The 18062-nt window shown below is 42.6% G+C and overlaps 1 protein-coding gene across 1 annotated transcript in view; it reads left to right on the plus strand.

Moving 5' to 3' along the window:
* Positions 1-17791, plus strand: part of LOC117365491 — a 43346-nt gene extending 25555 nt beyond the window's left edge. The window contains exons 6-7 of the mRNA XM_033955967.1: positions 1518-1716; positions 17496-17791. Coding sequence (XP_033811858.1) covers positions 1518-1716; positions 17496-17791 — 495 coding nt within the window. The remainder of the gene's footprint in view (positions 1-1517; positions 1717-17495) is intronic.
* The last annotated feature ends 271 nt before the right edge of the window (positions 17792-18062 follow it).

Below are 18062 nucleotides of genomic sequence, written 5' to 3' on the forward strand. Positions count from 1 at the left end.
GGTCAATGCAGATCGCAAATATTCAATGTTGGGCTATTTCCAGTAACCAGCATTGAATATCTGGTTTAGTTTTTGCCGGCAACTGGCTGTCAATATTTGGGGACTGATATTTGCAAGGTCTGATTTGGCCACTAAACTTGGCCGGTCAGTGATGAAAATTGCCTGTTATCACGTGATATAGCTGGCTAGTCTTTAGCCACTAATTGTGAATATTCGGCAAACATAACTGGATAACTGAATATTTGTATTTAGTTGGTAGAGAGCTATTCAACCAGTCAGCACCGCTTCTGAATATCAGTAGGAAAGAATCTAGCTCATGCTAGTACATTAAAAATAAATGTATTTTCATGTTAGCATTAAGGTGAGGTACAGATATAAATTACATTAATCCAGATTATAAATATATCATAGTAACTTAGTAAATGACAGCAGAACAGTCCATCCAGTCTGCCCTATAATTACGCACATTACAATTTAATGATTAAATTAAAATGTCTTTTTTTCTTTGTTATTTCTGGGCCAAATATCTTGGTACTGCCCATAGGTTCCAATTACTGGAGTCGCCACTGAAGCTCACTCCAGACTATCCAAACCATCTCATCGTTTGTGGGATTCAGACTGAAAGTTTGCCCAGCACTGACTGCCCTCATGTTACAAATTGCCGGAGCTCCCATAGAAGCCCTGCAAAGCACATCCTAAACTGTCCCCCCCCCCCACACACACACACACATATCCTAAACCGAATTGCCATATATGGGACACAGATCATACAAGTCTGCCCAATACAAGCCTTCAATTTATACCATTCATATTCTAATTAGAGATCCTCTGTGTTCATCACATGCTTTTTTGAATTCCGTCACCGTTTTCCTCTCTACCACTTCCCTCGGTAGGGTATTCCAAGCATCCAGCACCCTCTTTGTGAAAAAGAATTTCCTAACATTACTCCTAAATCTACCATCCTTCAACCTCTAGTTTTACCAATTTCCCTTCTCTGGAAAATATTTGGTTCCATATTAATACCTTTCAAGTATTTAAACGTCTGTATCATATCAACCCTCTCCCTCCTCTTCTCTGGAGTATACGTATTCAGGTCTTCCAGTCTGTTCTCATATGTCTTTTGGCGCAAACCCCTTACCATTTTGTCGCCTTTCTCTGAACCGCTTCAAATCTTCTTATATCCTTAGCTAGATATGGCCTCCAAAACTGAACACAGTACCCCAAGTTGGGCCTCATCAGTGACCTGTACAAAGGCATCAGCATCTCCAGGGTACTGTAGAAAGGTTGGTTGAGAGGATTTCATGCCCTTCCTCAGGAACCCCCAATTTAAAATGCCTTGCTTTTCTTTTTTTATCCAGCCAGAACAGTATCTGCAATTTTAAAACACTGATATATTTCAGTGGGAGATCATGAATACGAGTATGTCTCCAAAGTGCTCTCATAAATTTTTCAAAATGTGAATGATAATGATATTTCTGTACACTTATCTCCCATGTTGTGGGTTTGTTTTTTACTAGATGGATCTCAAGAAGAAGGAGCTTCTGGAAGACATGCCTTGGGCAAGGAAAAAGAGCAATCTGTACTTAGGAGATGCAAAACTGGAGAATCATTACTTCAAAACAAGTCATTCCTCTGATTTCCAGCCTGCAGAGCCCACAAGAGTAATTGTATCAACTAGATCTAATCAAGAGAGTAGTGTGCCTCTTCATTTCTACAGTAAGCATCCATACTACTGCATTTTATTTAAGAAATATTTTTTTCTAACTAATTCACGAGAGATTGGAAACGGTCGTGTAGCTCCGGGTGGGCCTGACAGTTCGGCATTGACCGCCTCTCTACCCTCTCTTTCGTACCTGGATCTGGCATTCGCTCCCACTCACTGGCCCATAGCCTGGCAACTCCCCCTCTCTCTAAAACAGGTTTGTCCAACCTTTTTCTACCCAGGGCCACATTTTGTAACTACACAAGAATTGCCATACTGGGACAGACCAAAGGTCCATCAAGCCCAGCATCCTGTTTCCAAACAGTGGCCAGCCCAGGTTCCAAGTGCCTAGATTTCAGTAATGTTAGGCAATTTTTTATACAAGTTTTGGGTTTGGGATTATGTACATTTTTATATGTTTTAGGATATTGTGAATCACTAATGTAATTGTGTGAAGTTGTATGAAATGAAATCAAATTTTTATACAAAAGAAACTAAAAAGATATACCTCATTCCCACAGTTGATCTAGAAGTTGTGCTAAGAGGATTTCAGTAGGGACCACGGTACTTAAGTATATATCCAATCAATTTATATAAAACACACATGTGGGTGCAAGCACATAGCTTCTATTTTACTCCATAGTACTAACCTGTGTGTCCAGCCAGTTCACGGCTCACATGAACATTTCCTTCACAAGTTTTCAGGTTGTAGATGGAACAAATTTATTAAGACCACCACAGGCCAAATAGCTTCCAGGATCATATGCACATGTCATTACCCAAGATGAACACAGGGGGATAGCATGGACCTAACCCCAAAGAAAGAAACGTGAATACATTCTCAACTAGCAGCTTGTAGCTGTCTGACTTCTCACAAAAATATTGCTTCCTTGAACTCCTGCCCCTTGGCATACATTTGCCAAACTGCATTCCGGAACAAAAAATCATTTAGTTTTAAAAAGGTTACCAGTTGAGCCCAGCTAAATGGATCTGTACCATGATCAGGAAAAACAAAATATATATACTGGGCTTTCACACATTTACCGTAAGTCAAGTCAGAAAAAAAAATCTGATAATTAACTGAGATGTTAATCCATTCTTTTGTGTGCTAGTTTTGTGTCTATAAAATGAAAATGATTTAATATGTGAATGGGCTGGGAGTACAGAAATTAGCACAAAAAAGTTTAACTGCTTAACAGTAATGTAACTCACAAAAGCAATTAAACATTTTATACCTCTACCAACCAAGGTATGCAGGAGCCAAGAGACAAATTAAAAATAAAACTTCAAAAAAAAACTTTGCTGTAGTTTTATGAAAGCAACTGAGGAAGGATGTTAATGGGGAGAGGAGTAATTTTCTTAAATCCTGCTGCTGGGCCTGTAAGAAATTTTTCAAAGGGAACCCCCTCCTGAACTGTGCTTTTCTGCCTCCCTTTTTTTTACACCAAATTTAGGGGTCTTTTAATTAAGATACGCTAACTGATTCCTGTACGTGCTGAATGCTAAAAGACGTCTATTATGTTCCTATGGGCATCTTAGCATTTAGTGCATGCTAAATCGATTAGCACAGCTTAATAAAAGGACCCCTTAAGTTTTTAACTGCGCTTTTATTCCTCTATGGACTGAGGGACTGGTTGGAGAAAAGTGCTGTAGATGGCTTGAATGGAGAGAGAGAGAGTTTGATGCTAACAAACTGTGAGGGGGAAGAGAATGGCAAGATCCTGGATTTTTGATTTGTCCACATTACCTGCCCTGCTCTTGACATTTAGATACAGGCTGGTCATTCACTACCAGATGTATTTTGGGGGTTTTGCTGAGTGAGGGGAAATTTGTTTTGAATTCAGCACCCCCAATCATTTTCAATAGTTGGCTCCTAAGAATGAGTAGATTGTAAGCTCTACTGGGCAGGTACTGTCTCTCGAATGTTTAATATACAGTGCTGTGTACATCTAGCAGCATTATAAAAATGATTAATAGTAGTAATAATCTTGCTATAAGCACCACATGAATTACTAAGCTTCCGAGGGCCAGGAAAAAAACCCAAATGGAGGGCCAGGTTCTGGCCCCAGAGCCATAGGTTGGACAAGCCTGCTCTAAACCTCCCCTTTCCTGAACCTTTGCAGGCAGGAGCATGGTGACATATTTGCTTCTTGTGCCAAGCCTGCAGACTTCTTCTCCCATTCCCCACCCTCACTGATGTCATTTCCTGTTTTCTCTCTGGTGGGATGTGGCAGAGGGAAGCCTGCAGGGTCAGTGCAAGTAGCGGATGCATATCACCATTGCTGCCCAGGAATTGAGGTACACCGGGGGGAGTTGCTAAAGGGAGGGTGGCGGCAAATGCCAGATACAGGGGCAGAAGGAGAGGGGGCAAGATGCAGGATAAATTATATGTTGGCAGGGGTACTTTTGGAAGGCACACCCAACATAACCGTGGGCCAGTGGCGTACCTAGGGTATGTGGCACCCGGGGCCCATCATTTTTTGACACCCCCCCCCCCCTCATGTAAAATTTTTTTTTTTTTTTTTTTTTTTGCAATAACCATGAAATGGAATAAATGGTCAGAATAGAAACAGGCAGTGAAAATTTTCTTTTTTTTTTTTTTTCCAAAGTATTTTTATTGAGAATGGCAAAAGGTCCAGACAAGCAACCATGGTCTGTACAGAAACTTATACATTATCAAAAAGAACACAGAATGAGAGTAACAGCAACAACAAGCATGAACAAGCCTCTCCCAAGAGAAAATTGCCAATGAGAGGCATAGCAATACACAACAAAAGGCCAAAACTTGGGGCAAGCAAACAAATCCCACCCCAGAACCCACAAGAATAATAAGCCGGACTAGACCCTCAGCCATATTTTATAATGAAAAAAACCCCCACAAGCAACAACACCCAGACCGCTCACCAGACACACCAATCCGCACAACAAGCACCCAAGAAACACCCAGCCACCACCCAGACAAAACTACCAGACACACCTACCCCACCAAGCCCAGACCCAACCCCCCCTCCCCAGAGAGTGCAAGCGCAAAGTGGACCGTGAAAAGGGCAGCTGCAGAAGTGGAAAGCCCCAGATAAGTAGGTTAGCTAAAGAAAGCCCACAGATAGAAGAAATCAGGATAACAGAAGTTCCAACAAATGCTCCCACAGAAAATTTTCTTTTATTGAACCTCATTTATGTAACCATTATTCCAAACATAACATAACATAAATTATGTCTGAATTGTCATGACATCAGAAGTACATATGGAGTAGTTGCAGGTGATGCTTGGGACAGTTCTGATTATGTTAGTTTGGTTTTATGTGTTTTTTTAATAGAAGGGTTTTTATTTCTTTTTTTAAGGTTTTGTAGTTTGTGGTCGAGGTCAATAGGTTGTAGAGTTGGGGGTCAAGTGTTGCAGCTCGAATGGCTAGGAGGTTGTCGAACAGTTTTTTTCTTTTGACGTTTTTGGTTGGAGGGTGTGTGAATGGTGCGTGAGTTCTCCTATGTCTGTTTGAAGTGGATTGAATTATTTAGCTGAAGAAATTAGTTACACCCCCCCATTCCACACACATTAATTCTCTTCCATTTTTGTTCCCATTATAAAAAAACACTGATAAGTTCCCAGGAAAAAAATACATTAAAATAAGAAGTGAAAACAAAGGCCCCTACAGATGAGAACATAACATAAGAATAGCCTAACTGGGTCACACCAATGGTCCATCATGCCCAGTAGCCCATTCTCATGGTAGCCAATAGTGCTGCCCGATTCAGAGAAAAATATTTCATTCGATCCGATTCACCCTGTTGAATCGATTTTTCGATTAGATTCACTGTTAATGACACCGCTTTTTAAGTTTAAACAAAGTATAACAATAAATTTCACAACAACAATAAATTTCACAAAGTACTTAAAAAAAAAAAAAATCACATTTTTCCATTAAAGCAGTTCTGGAGACATTTGCTTGAACAGTCTTTTTTCCCAGTCCATAAGCAAGCAATATGAAAAAGATTTCCTTAATTATCTACTCAAACATTTTTGCTATTTACTTTCATTGTACCTATACTATTATTCAGTAGAAAAAATGGACTTAACTGTGCAGGAAATGAATCTCCTCATACACCCACCATATAGTGCAAAAATGTGCAAAGGTCTGTTTTTTTCTTTCGATCACTACATAGCCTAATGCCACACAAGCAGCGCTGTTACAAACATATTCTGAAGGTCAATGCTAAGGTTGACAAAGTTTCCTTCCTTGGACCAGAAGGAGATACTGACAAACCACTGGAAGAGATTCTAAAACAACTACCCAGAAATAACACCCAAAGACCCACTCAGTGTGTGAACCAGTTGAGTGGAGTGGACTAACTGGGGGTGGAAATGGGCCCAGAGTTTGCTCAGCAGAATTTCCCAGACTACCTCTTCCTCTCAACACACTGACATGCTACCACCACCACCAACACTAGGAACACCTCACCGAGTATGCCAGCAATGCTTATAAACTTTATAAAACACATTATTATATTTTCTTATAAAGCATATATTTTAACTGAACTCAGCCTTGCCATTCACAAAAATAGAAAAGTTCCCATTTCAAGCTGTCTCATGTACACTTTTCAAATCTAACATATTGTAATCACAAAACAGAAAATAAAATTATTTTTTCTACCTTTTGTTCTCTGATCAATATTCAAATCTTGTTGGTCCCAGGCTCTTGTTGTCTTGCTTGCCAGGGTCTCCTTTCTCCGTGCTAACCATCCGTCTGCCATCTCTGTTCTCCCCTTCCGTTTCCCTTCCCTCTCCCGGAGATCTGGCATCTTTCCTTTTTTTTGTCTCCATCCACAGATTCACCTTTTCTCAACTCCCCACCACCCCAGGATCCACCATCTCTCCCTTTCTGTTCCCAACTATCCTCCTATCCAGTATCTCTATCCCCCCTCCACACCATCCCCTGTTTCCAAGTTCTCTCCCTTTCTGTTCCTTCCCTCCCTAAATCCCATTATGCACCATCTCTCTCCCACTCCTCTGTTTTTAGACCCATTATTTCTAACCCCCAAAGTCTGGCATATGCATGTATCTTTGAACCCCCCCTTCCCTCTCTCCCTCTGTGTACTTTTACACCAGGACCCCCCTCCCCCGAAGGTCTGTCCCCCCTCCGAAGGGCTACACCCCACCCCTGAAGACCTGCACCCCCCGAAGGACTTTACCTCCCACCCGAAGGTCTGTCCCCCTCTGAAGGCCTAAACCCCACCCCTGAAGGACTGCACCCCCCCCCCGAAGGCCTGCACTCCCTTGAAGGTCTGCACCCCCCCGAAGGCCTGTCCCCCCCTTGAAGGCCTGTCCCACCCCCTTGTAGGCCTGTCCCCCCTTTAAGGCCTGCCTGCCTGCCTTTCCCCCCCTTGAAGGCCTGTCTCCCCCTTGAAGGCCTGCACCCCCCTTGAAGGCCTGCACCCCCCCTTGAAGGCCTGTCCCCCCCCTTGTAGGCCTGTCCCCCCCCTTGTAGGCCTGTCCCCCCCCTTGTAGGCCTGTCCCCCCCTTGAAGGCCTGCCTGCCTTTCCCCCCTTGAAGGCCTGCACCCCCTTGAAGGTCTGCACCCCCCCAAAGGCCTACACCCCCCCCCCCGAAGGTCTGCCCCCCCCTGAAGGCCTGCCTGCCCCCCTTGAAGGCCTGCACCCCTTGAATGTCTGCACCCCCCCCCCGAAGGCCTGTCCCCCCTTGAAGGCCTGCCTGCCTGCCTGTCACCCCCTCCCCCTTGTAAGCCTGCTTGCCTGCCCGCCCGCCCCACCCTGAAGGCCTGATGCCCCGACCCACCCCGAAGGACCGCTCGCCCCCCTGGCCTCCCCGCACCACCTATGAACAGCCGCAGCAGGATCGCGAAGTCAGCGTCGGGTACCAGCCCTAAGGGGGTGTTCCCGGCCTTGCCGTTCAGTCCCCCGCCACCCCCGAAGGACCGCTCGCCCCCCTGGCCTCCCCGCACCACCTATGAACAGCCGCAGCAGGATCGCGAAGTCAGCGTCAGCGATCCCTGCTGCTTCCTGCGCCACGGTCCCGCCCCTCCTCTGACGTCAGAGGAGGGGCGGGATCGCGTCGTAGGAAGCAGCGCAGGGATGCTGACGCTGACTTCGCGATCCTGCTGCGGCTGTTCATAGGTGGTGCGGGGAGGCCAGGGGGGCGAGCGGTCCTTCGGGGGTGGCGGGGGACTGAACGGCAAGGCCGGGAACACCCCCTTAGGGCTGGTACCCGGGGCGGCCCGCCCCCCCCGCCCCCCCCTAGGTACGCCACTGCCGTGGGCTCACCCAAAATAACAGGTCTGATTATGATACTGATTGGAACCCAAGGGTACCTGTTTTAATTTAGAAAAACATTTGCTAGGCTCTACTAACAATCCCAAACGGAGGTACAGGAAATGCACAGGACATAAGATTGAGAAAACTGGGAGAAATCACCTTCATAGTGACATAAGAATGGGTTCTATTCAGGAGAGATCAGGGTTTCCCTTTTCCACAGAACAAAAATACAAATAAGAGGATAAAAGTGCTGGTGTGTGAAAACAGCCAAATCTGAGATTTATGCAGTACATGCACAAGAAATTTTCAATTAATCTATTAATAGAATGAACTCTCCTCCCTATGCTAATTAAGGATGTGTATAGAAGAAAACTTTGTTTTGTTTTTGATCATATTCAGACGATTTGGGCATCTTATATATAATTTGTTTCATGCATTCATTTTTACATGTTAATTGATTTCACGTGCGTTAATGTGATTTTGTATGTATAAAATTTTAACAAACTGAAAGTATGATAATGGATGCACTTGGGACTAGAGTCTATAAATGGCACTTAAAAACTTATGGCCAATAAAATAGCACTGAACACTATTCTATAAGAGGTGCAAGTTAGGCACCATTTATAGAATAGCGCTTAGCACTGGAACCCCGCCTAACTTTAGGAATGGCCAATTACACTAAATGAAACTTGGTGTAAATTCTCATGCTTAAATTAGGCACAGAGTCCCCCTTATTCTATAACCACGCATGTAAATTCCAGGAATTCTAGGAACCGCCCATGACCCTCCCATGGCCTTGCTCATTTTCTGGGACTGCGTGCAAAATTTTTGCACAATTCCATGCCTAAATTTACATGTACAAATTTTAATTAATTCCAATTAGCCCCAATAATTGTTTAAGATCTCAATTGTTGGCACTAATTGACATGTTCAATTAAATTACACATATAAATTAGGCACATGCCCAAATTTGTGCAAGTAATTTTTAGTGTGTTTTATGTTGAAACAATTTTTATTGATGACAAAAGAACAATAAGAACAGCGTAAGTGGTACAGTCAAGGCATCAACAATTTTCCCCCTTGTTCCAAACTAGGATAGTAACCCCCCTCCCCCTCCAACACATGTCCAGTCCCACATCCAAATGGCCATCAGCAAGAACAAGAGACCAGACAAGAAAAAAGAACCAAAGAGAACATCAAATTCCCCCCCAAATCCACCCTCCACCAGGATAGAGTCGAGATGTGAAAGGAGACCAAAAAGCTGCGGAAAACAGGGTATACTTAAAGCAAATTCAAAATTTGGCTGCACTTTTGAGGTGGTAATGAATTGAGATAGGGATCCCAAACAGATAAAAACTGGTTTTTCCGCTTATAGGTGCCCCTAGCATCTTTAGCTTCCTAATCCAGTAACTCAAGGAAAGCCAGTCTCCAACCCCAATAATAGGGGGGATCCTGCGAGGTCCACTTTTTCAAAATCACTTTCAAACCCAAGATACCAAGCCCACAATCGAGCTCCCTTCCCTCGAACTCCACAGGAACCTAAGTGTCCCAAAAGGAGCACCTCGGGAGATAGCAGCAGGGGCTGGCCCAGAATGCGTCTAATAAAGGCTCCAGCACGCTTCCAAAAGGTTTGCATGTGGAACAATGCCAAAAAACATGAAACAAAGTGGCCTCTGCCAAGTTAAACTTCTTTTTTTTTTTTTAATTCTTTATTCATTTTCAAACTTACAATAAGTGTGATAAAATGGCCTAACAAATTAACAATATCTATATCACTTAATAATCATCAATGGTAACAGTGATAAATACTTAACTCCCCCCCTTCCCTATCAAATAATCAATGCTTATACAATACATAACTATAAAATTCCCCCCTTCCCTCACAATTGAACTTGTACATTTAAGGGAAAAGAAAATTTCATCTAATCAGTACAATACTTTGTTAATGGCTCCCAAACATCTTGAAATTTCTTGAAACTACCCCGTTGTATTGCCAGAAATCTCTCCATTTTATATATATGACATAAGGAATTCCACCAAAAATGATAATTTAATCTACTCCAGTTTTTCCCAATTATACGTAATTTGTTGAATGGCAACACCAGGCATTATGAGTAATAATTTGTTATTGTTTGTAGAAATCTGACTTTTTGCTCTCATTGCCATACCAAATAGCACAGTATCATATGACAATGCTACTGGGTTATCTAATAAGCAATTAATTTGGTCCCAAATTGATTTCCAGAAATTCATAATAAATGAACAATAGAATAATAAATGATCTAAAGTCCCTGCTTCGAGATGACAGTGCCAACATCTATTAGACTTAGAGCTATCCAATTTTTGTAACCGAACAGGGGTCCATAATGCTCTATGCAACAGAAAAAAACGTGTTTGTCTCAGATGCAGACATTGTGCATCTCATCCTCCAAGACCAAATTCGTGGCCATTGAGATGCAGTAATTTGATGCTTAATCTCAATGCTCCAAATGTCTCTAAGACCAGTGTTTAATTTCTTTTTAACTAAAGGATGTATTACAGGTACCATGGCAGAATCGTTAACTATAGTTTAGCCAAAGCCAAATAAAAATCCCACACTGGTTTCAAATTACAGGCCTATTTCTTTAATTAATGTTGATGGAAAACTTTTAGCTAAAACTTTAGCTATACATTTGGCTAAAGCTCTCCCTTTTATTATTGGAATGCATCAAACAGGATTCGTTGCTCAAAGACATTCTTCTAATAACACAAGGCTTGCATTACATATGTTTAATTTGTCAAAAAACTTAAATGATCCGGCTTTTTCTGTGTCCCTTGATGCAGAGAAGGCCTTTGATCGTGTTGAATGGACCTTTATGTATCAAGCGTTGGAGTGGTTTGGTATTGGTTCAGGATTTATACAAATGGTTCAAACATTGTATAGCTCCCCTGTTGCTAAATTATAATAATTAATAATAATTTTTCAGATGGCTTTAGGTTGCAGAGGGGGGTTAGACAAGGATGTCCCTTATCTCCTCTGTTTTTTTGATATTGTATTGGAACCCTTGTTATTAGCTATTCAACAGGCAGAGAAGATTCAGGGTATTCCCTATAAGGATCGGGAATATAAGGTCTCTGCTTATGCGGATGATATATTGCTCTATTTGAGAAATCCTGAGACAACTATTCCCTCTTTACTTGAACTGATTGAGGAATTTGGAAAATTTTCAGGATACAAGATAAACTAGAGTAAATCAGAAATTCTTCCACTTAATGTCCACTGTATAAAAGGTTTATTTGATTCATTTCCCTTTCTTTGGAAAGAGGATGGAATAAAGTATTTAGGCATTTGGATTAAAAGTACGCTGGAAGAGACAATGAAAAGTAACAGAATTGTGTGAGCAATGGAATCCTCTACATATTTCATGGTGGGTGAGAGTTCAAACTATTAAAATGATGATTTTGCCTGTAATTTGTTATCAAATGGGTATGTTGCTGGTTTATTTTCAAAGGTCCTTTTATAAAAAATTAAATAGTATTCTTAAAAAATTAAATAGTATTCTTATAAAATTTATTTGGTTGAGTAAAACTCCTAGAGTGGCTTTGGTATCTTTGCAAAGACCAATTTCAGAGGGAGGGGTAAATTTTCCCAATTTTTATAGGTATCATCAAGCCTATATTTTGCACCAGGGTATGTATTGGGTCAGTTACACTTCAAACAAAGAGGAGCCGGGGCATAGCCCATTCTATGAAACTGGCTTTTAGCATGTTTTATAGAATTCGAATAAAATGTTTTTCTCAATCCATTGGACGTAATCTCTGATATGTGGCTAAAAAAGTCCCGTTTCTAGATTAGATGGTGAGTTAGTAGAATAACCTCTGGGTGGATTTGGTGGGGGAAAAATTGGTTGTAGGAATTTATAAAAGCACAGAGGAACCATAGCAGAAAGGAAATACCTACTGAAAACTAGAATGGTTACATGATGTGAGTTTCTTAAGTGTTTCTTATAACCGGGGACACTTCTGCATCCTAAGACCAGTCTGAGACTGGCAATAAATAAATAAATGTGAGCAAAATAAAAAAAGCTCGCTATATACCCTTGAGTAGCTTGTGCAAAAGTTCTAGTAGAAGCTGACTGAATTTGGGTTTCAGGTTTTGCACTGAAACTGTCCAGAAATTCACATTACACCTCGATTTGGTTTTAACCAGAACCAAAATATTATGCTGGGTCCCCTAGCTCTCCCTCTGCCTTTTATCTTCCCTTCCCAAACAGAATGAGCCCTCATGGGCCTACCATACATCCTCTGGTGGCTAAGTAGGGCCAGCTCCAATCTCAAAATGGCTGCTCCAACCTCCAGCGGCAATCTTGTGAGACTGCTGATAGAAATTGCAACAGCCATTTTGACAGCAGAAAAAACATGGGCAGGAGAAACGGGATCATTCCTGCCCCCAGTAGCAACTAGACTTCCAGGCCTGGGGGGGGGGGGGGCTACAAGAGAGAGTGCTTCTTCAATCTGTGTGAGTGAGGAGGGGAAAGGGGGCAGGGACTTGTTCTGTGCAGGGGTCAGTTTTGGTTTTGGCCAAAGCTAAACAGCAAATTTTGGCCACAGATTCGGTTTTGGCTGAAACCAAAGAATCTGGTTTTAATTACCTTCTAAGTTCCAGTTTCATATGCCTAGATTGACATTGACAAAATGCAGGAACAGTTACTTATAGGTTTGCTTGTTGTAGGGAGTCTTATGTAGCTCTGATGTAGAAGCTAGCTAGTCCATCAACAGGGGTCCTTTGGCTGGGATAGATATGCTTTTAAAAGCAAAGGAATGAAGCAAATGGAAATACAAAACCACTGAGCCATAGCTGTGTACATCTTGCTGGAGATACTGTTGTGTGCTGGCCTTGTGACACAATAGAACCTTCTATAATTTGGGAGTGTAGCTAACAAGATTCCCACCTCACAGAGGGACACCAGCTGTTCTTTTTCAGTTCTACGTTGCCATATAATGAATGTAACTTACCTACCTTGGAATAAAGGTGGGAGCTAAATGCATAAATAAATATATAAAATTCTTTTGAGTAGCTTTCGAGCGCCACTCAGAGTTGCCTGCTTTTGCAGCGGCCTACCAATAGACTGGTCACACTCTCAAGCAATAGGTACATCACAACCTGTGATGTTATTGATTACTATTTTCCCTATATGTGACATCATCACTGATCTTATGAAAACATGGTAAAGATATTTTCATAGCTTGTAGAGCTTACAGGTTTACTTATGTTGGAATCAAAAGTTGAATTTCCCCCTGAATGTATCTATTTTTCTATGTTTTGTTATTTCAAATATTAAATTCTAATAGAAGATGAACAACTTTTGTCAGAAGCCAGGGCAGCATTTCTACCACACAAGGGAAAAATGAAAATTTCAGAAGAAAAATTACTTGAGGTAAAAATGAAAATGACTGATAAAAATCCTAGAATTATTTGTAAACTTTTAAAAGTGAGAAATTGCTGCAGGGGAAGACATAACGAAAGAGAGAGAGAACTGGAAATGGGGTGAGGAGATGAAAGAGGATCTGTGGTCCCGAGGGGAGGAGATTTTGGAATCAAGGGAGGGATGCAGTGGTGTGCGGTCAGGGCCTTCAGGGAAATCGGTAAATCCCCTGAAGGCTGAAGCAAGCTGCAGCTCTCGACTCCCGCTCCTTACCTCCATCCTGAGATCGTGCTCTCTAGGGATTCACTATCTGGTAATGAATCCAGCAGCATGTAATTGGCCTTCAAGGGATTCTATGCAGACCCAGCTCTTAGCAATGGTTAGTTGTTTTTTGTGTTTTGTTGTTGGTTTTTTTTTTTTTTTTGGGGGGGGTGTCCATTTACTTTTTGCTTTATGCAGTTTGGTAGAGCAGGTAGCCTGTATATCTGTGTATATCTTGCCATAGCTGGTGTTATTCATGGCTGGGGTCCAGGGCATAAATTTGGAAGGGGTCCCCAAGACCCATTACTAAGCAGCACTGTCTTCAGTTTCTAGCAGTGTTGAGGCCTCTCTATGGCCAGGGGGCCAAGGGCAATTGCCATAGTTATACTCCTCCACAACACCATCCCTGGCATGTGCTACATTTATATTTTGCATAGGTGATACGCATCTCTTTCTGTTTCTCTTGTGTTGTACTACATGCAAGGTTTAGCTTCTTAGGGTTTTGGTTAAATTTTTTTATAGTCTGTGGTCACTTATTGTACATTTGGCATTTTTATTCCGTGTATGTGACCGAGGTATTCTATTAGTATGAATTTTTTAATGTATCCTTCTGTAACTATTTAATTTATACATTTTCCCAATGTACTGATATTTTAGGGTCCTACTCTAATATTTAGGGCCCTAAAATACCATAGGTAAACATAGAAACATAGAAATAGACGGCAGATAAGGGCCATGGCCCATCTAGTCTGCCCACCCTAATGATCCTCCCCTACCTTTCTCTGTGAATAGATCCCACGTGTCGATCCCATTTGGCCTTAAAATCAGGCACGCTGCTGGCCTGAATCACCTGAAGTGGAAGACTATTCCACCCTTTCAGTGAAAAAGAATTTCCTGGTGTCACCGTGCAGTTTCCCGCCCCTGATTTTCCACGGATGCCCTCTTGTTGCCATGGGGCCCTTGAAAAAGAAGATATCTTCTTCCACCTCGATGCGGCCTGTGAGATACTTGAATGTCTCGATCATGTCTCCCCTCTCTCTGCGTTCCTCGAGTGAGTATAGCTGTAATTTATATAGCCGTTCCTCGTACGGGAGATCCTTGAGTCCCGAGACCATCCGGGTGGCCATTCTTTGGACCAACTCCAGTCTCAGCACATCCTTGCAGTAATGCGGCCTCCAGAATTGCACACAGTATTCCAGATGGGGTCTCACCATGGATCTATACAATGGCATAATGATTTCAGGCTTACGGCTGACAAAACTCCTGCGTATGCAACCTATGATTTGTCTAGCCTTGGATGAAGCTTGCTCCACTTGATTGGCAGTCTTCATGTCCTCACTGACGATCACCCCTAAGTCTCGTTCTGCTACAGTTCTTGTTAGGATCTCGCCATTAAGGGTGTAAGTCTTGCATGGATTTTGGCTGCCCAGGTGCATGACTTTGCATTTTTTGGCATTGAAGCTGAGTTGCCAGGTCCTAGACCAGCGCTCCAGTAGGGGTAGGTCGTGCATCATGTTGTCGGGCATTAAGTTTTTGTCTGTTGTGCTTTTGCCCACTACATTGCTTAGTTTGGCGTCATCGGCGAATAATATTATTTTACCTCAGAGCCCCTCTGCCAAGTCTCTTATAAAGATGTTGAATAGGATTGGGCCCAAGACCGAGCCCTGCGCACTCCACTGATCACCTCTGTCATTTTGGAGGGGGTGATGTTCACCACTACCCTCTGAAGCCTACCTCCAAGCCAGTTCCCAACGCATTTCATCAATGTGTCGCCCAATCCTATAGAACTCATCTTGCTCAGCAACCTGCGGTGTGGTATGCTATCGAATGCTCTGCTGAAGTCCAGGTATACGATGTCCAGGGACTCCCCAACATCCAGCTTCCCCGTCACCCAGTCAAAGAAACTGATCAGGTTGGATTGGCAGGATCTCCCCTTGGTAAATCCATGTTGACGGGGATCCCGTAGATTCTCCTCGTTCAGGATCGTATCCAATTGGCGTTTGATTAGAGTTTCCATTAGTTTGCTCACTATTGATGTGAGACTCACTGGTCTGTAGTTCGCTGCCTCCATCCTTGATCCTTTCTTGTGGAGTGGAATGACGTTAGCTTTCTTCGAGTCCAACGGGACGCTACCTGTACTAAGGGAGAGATTGAAGAGCGCGGATAGCGGTTCTGCCAAGACATCACTCAACTCCCTGAGCTCCCTGGGATGTAGGTTGTCAGGCCTTGTTAACCTTGAGCTTTGACAGCTCGCAGTAGACACTGCTAGGCGTAAACTCGAAATTACTAAACGGGTCTACTGAAAGTTAGTTGCTAGGATTGTGAAATTGTTCTAGGTTCAGAGTGACTTTTTTTGTTTTAAACATTTTTATTTACTATACGGCTGTTGTTAAGATTACAGTAGAAACCAAAATGTATGGTGAGTTTTATAGAACATTTCCACCAATAGTGTAGCCAAAAAGGCATGGGGGAGGGAAGAGGCAACAATAATACCCTCCAGCTGGTCTGTCTGCTGTCCTCTTTCAGAAATAGATGGTAGTCAGCAGCAGCTTGACACTAGAACCACAAACAGGCATAGTTCTCATGCATGAACTGAGCATGCTCGTGGTGCTGTGTTGGCAGCTCAAGTTGGTGCCATTAACTGGCATGCCTCGGAAAAACAAGATGGGCTTGGCAGTCCCGACCTATTTGCCTCCCATTGATAGACAATGTGATGGAGCTACCAAGCCTCTCTTGCTTTTTCTGTGAGGGTGAGAGGTGATATGCTGGGGACATTGAGCTCCACTTTGTTTCTTTGGGGGTGTTATATGTTTTCTGTTTGACGCGTTAAGGAAATCTTCATGGATGTTAAAGGCAGCTGTACTATCAGTTCAGCCCAAAGCCACAGAGTTTGCAATCTTGTCAACTGGTTCTGTTTCCAGTGTTAAAGACATTTTCATGGATGTTTCGGGCAACTACCGTCAGTTTGGCTCATAATGACAATGGCTTTGCATCATCTGTCTATTGTCACTCCTATTTGAGTATGACCTGAAGAAGGAATGGATGGCAAGGCAAAGCTTATTTTATTCTGTTGTATGCTCCCTGGAGATCATGTCTGGTGCTCTCTGCTTTTGCCTCTTGTTTGTGAGTCCACAATAGCTTGGTGTTTCAGCCTTAAAATATCACAAAGTCTGCATTGCTCAAAGTATTTTTGTGATGGAATCTGCAGTTTATACCACATAATGTCAATCTGTATAAATCTGAAGAATAGATTTCAAAAAGGTGGTAGTGATACAAGGGAGAAGCCACTGCTAGCACTGGGTCTGTAGCATGGAATGTTGCTACTATTTGGTTTCGGCCAGATGTTATGACAAGGATTGGCCACTGTTGGAAACAGGAAACTGGGCTAGATAGACCATTGGTCTGACCCAGTATGGCTAGGGTTACCAAATTTCAGGTCACAAAACCCCAGACACATGGCTCCGCTCTGTTCCGCCTCCGGTCCCACCCCGTTCTGACCTGGCTCACCCAGTTCTGCCTTCAGCTCTGTCCCCAAAATCCTCCTCTCTTCTTCCCCGACAAGCTCTGGCCACATCTGGAGGGCCTGGAGCATGCGCAGATGTGTATGACATCATCTGTGCATGCTCAGAGGCCCTCCAGATGCTCCAGGTGGAGCTCATCGGGGCTTTCCAAAACCCGGACAAACTGCCGGGTTTTGGAAAGTCCCTCCGGGTACCTGGACAGTCCTCTAAAAAGAGGACATGTCCGTTTTTTCCCAAATATCTGATTTATCCTAAGTATGGCTATTCTTATGTTGTTTATTATGTTTCTTTCTGTGATAAGCTTCATTTGAACTATTTTCACTGTTTTTCTTTTAACAGAACAAGAAGTCCCATATCATCCATCCATGGAGGGGGCACAGATTCCTGAGTACAACGCATCAAAGGTCATATGTACCCAAGTATTTGGGGCCCCAAACCCTCCACAAGACAGACTTTCAAAAAAGCCACTTGCCCCTTGGAACACTAGGGAAATATATCCCTGGTTGTTACAATGCATTTGCCAATTAATATGCTCTATATTACTGTGGGAATGCCAGGCAATAAGCTGGCTGAACAGTGAAAAATTAAAAAGAAAACTTGGATATGCAGATCTGCTACAAATCTTTGCTATCTGATCAAATACTCTCGTCACTGATTATGGGTAAGTTCACTTGAGGGCCAGTTCAGGCATGGTTTTCTGTAATATTTGCATACATTATTTATAATTCAACTTGCAGCAGGTAAAAAAAATTATTTATTTATTTAAAAGATATCTCAACCGCCTATTCCTAGGTTGCTTTACAAATAGTAACATACATAAAATAAAAGAAATAAGACATGTACAAACATCAAAGATTGCAAATCAATCAATGTAAACAATTGGTTCACAGCTCTCCATAATAAATC

This window comes from Geotrypetes seraphini, chromosome 8, assembly GCF_902459505.1.
Source record: "Geotrypetes seraphini chromosome 8, aGeoSer1.1, whole genome shotgun sequence".
Classification (NCBI taxonomy): Eukaryota; Metazoa; Chordata; class Amphibia; order Gymnophiona; family Dermophiidae; genus Geotrypetes; species Geotrypetes seraphini.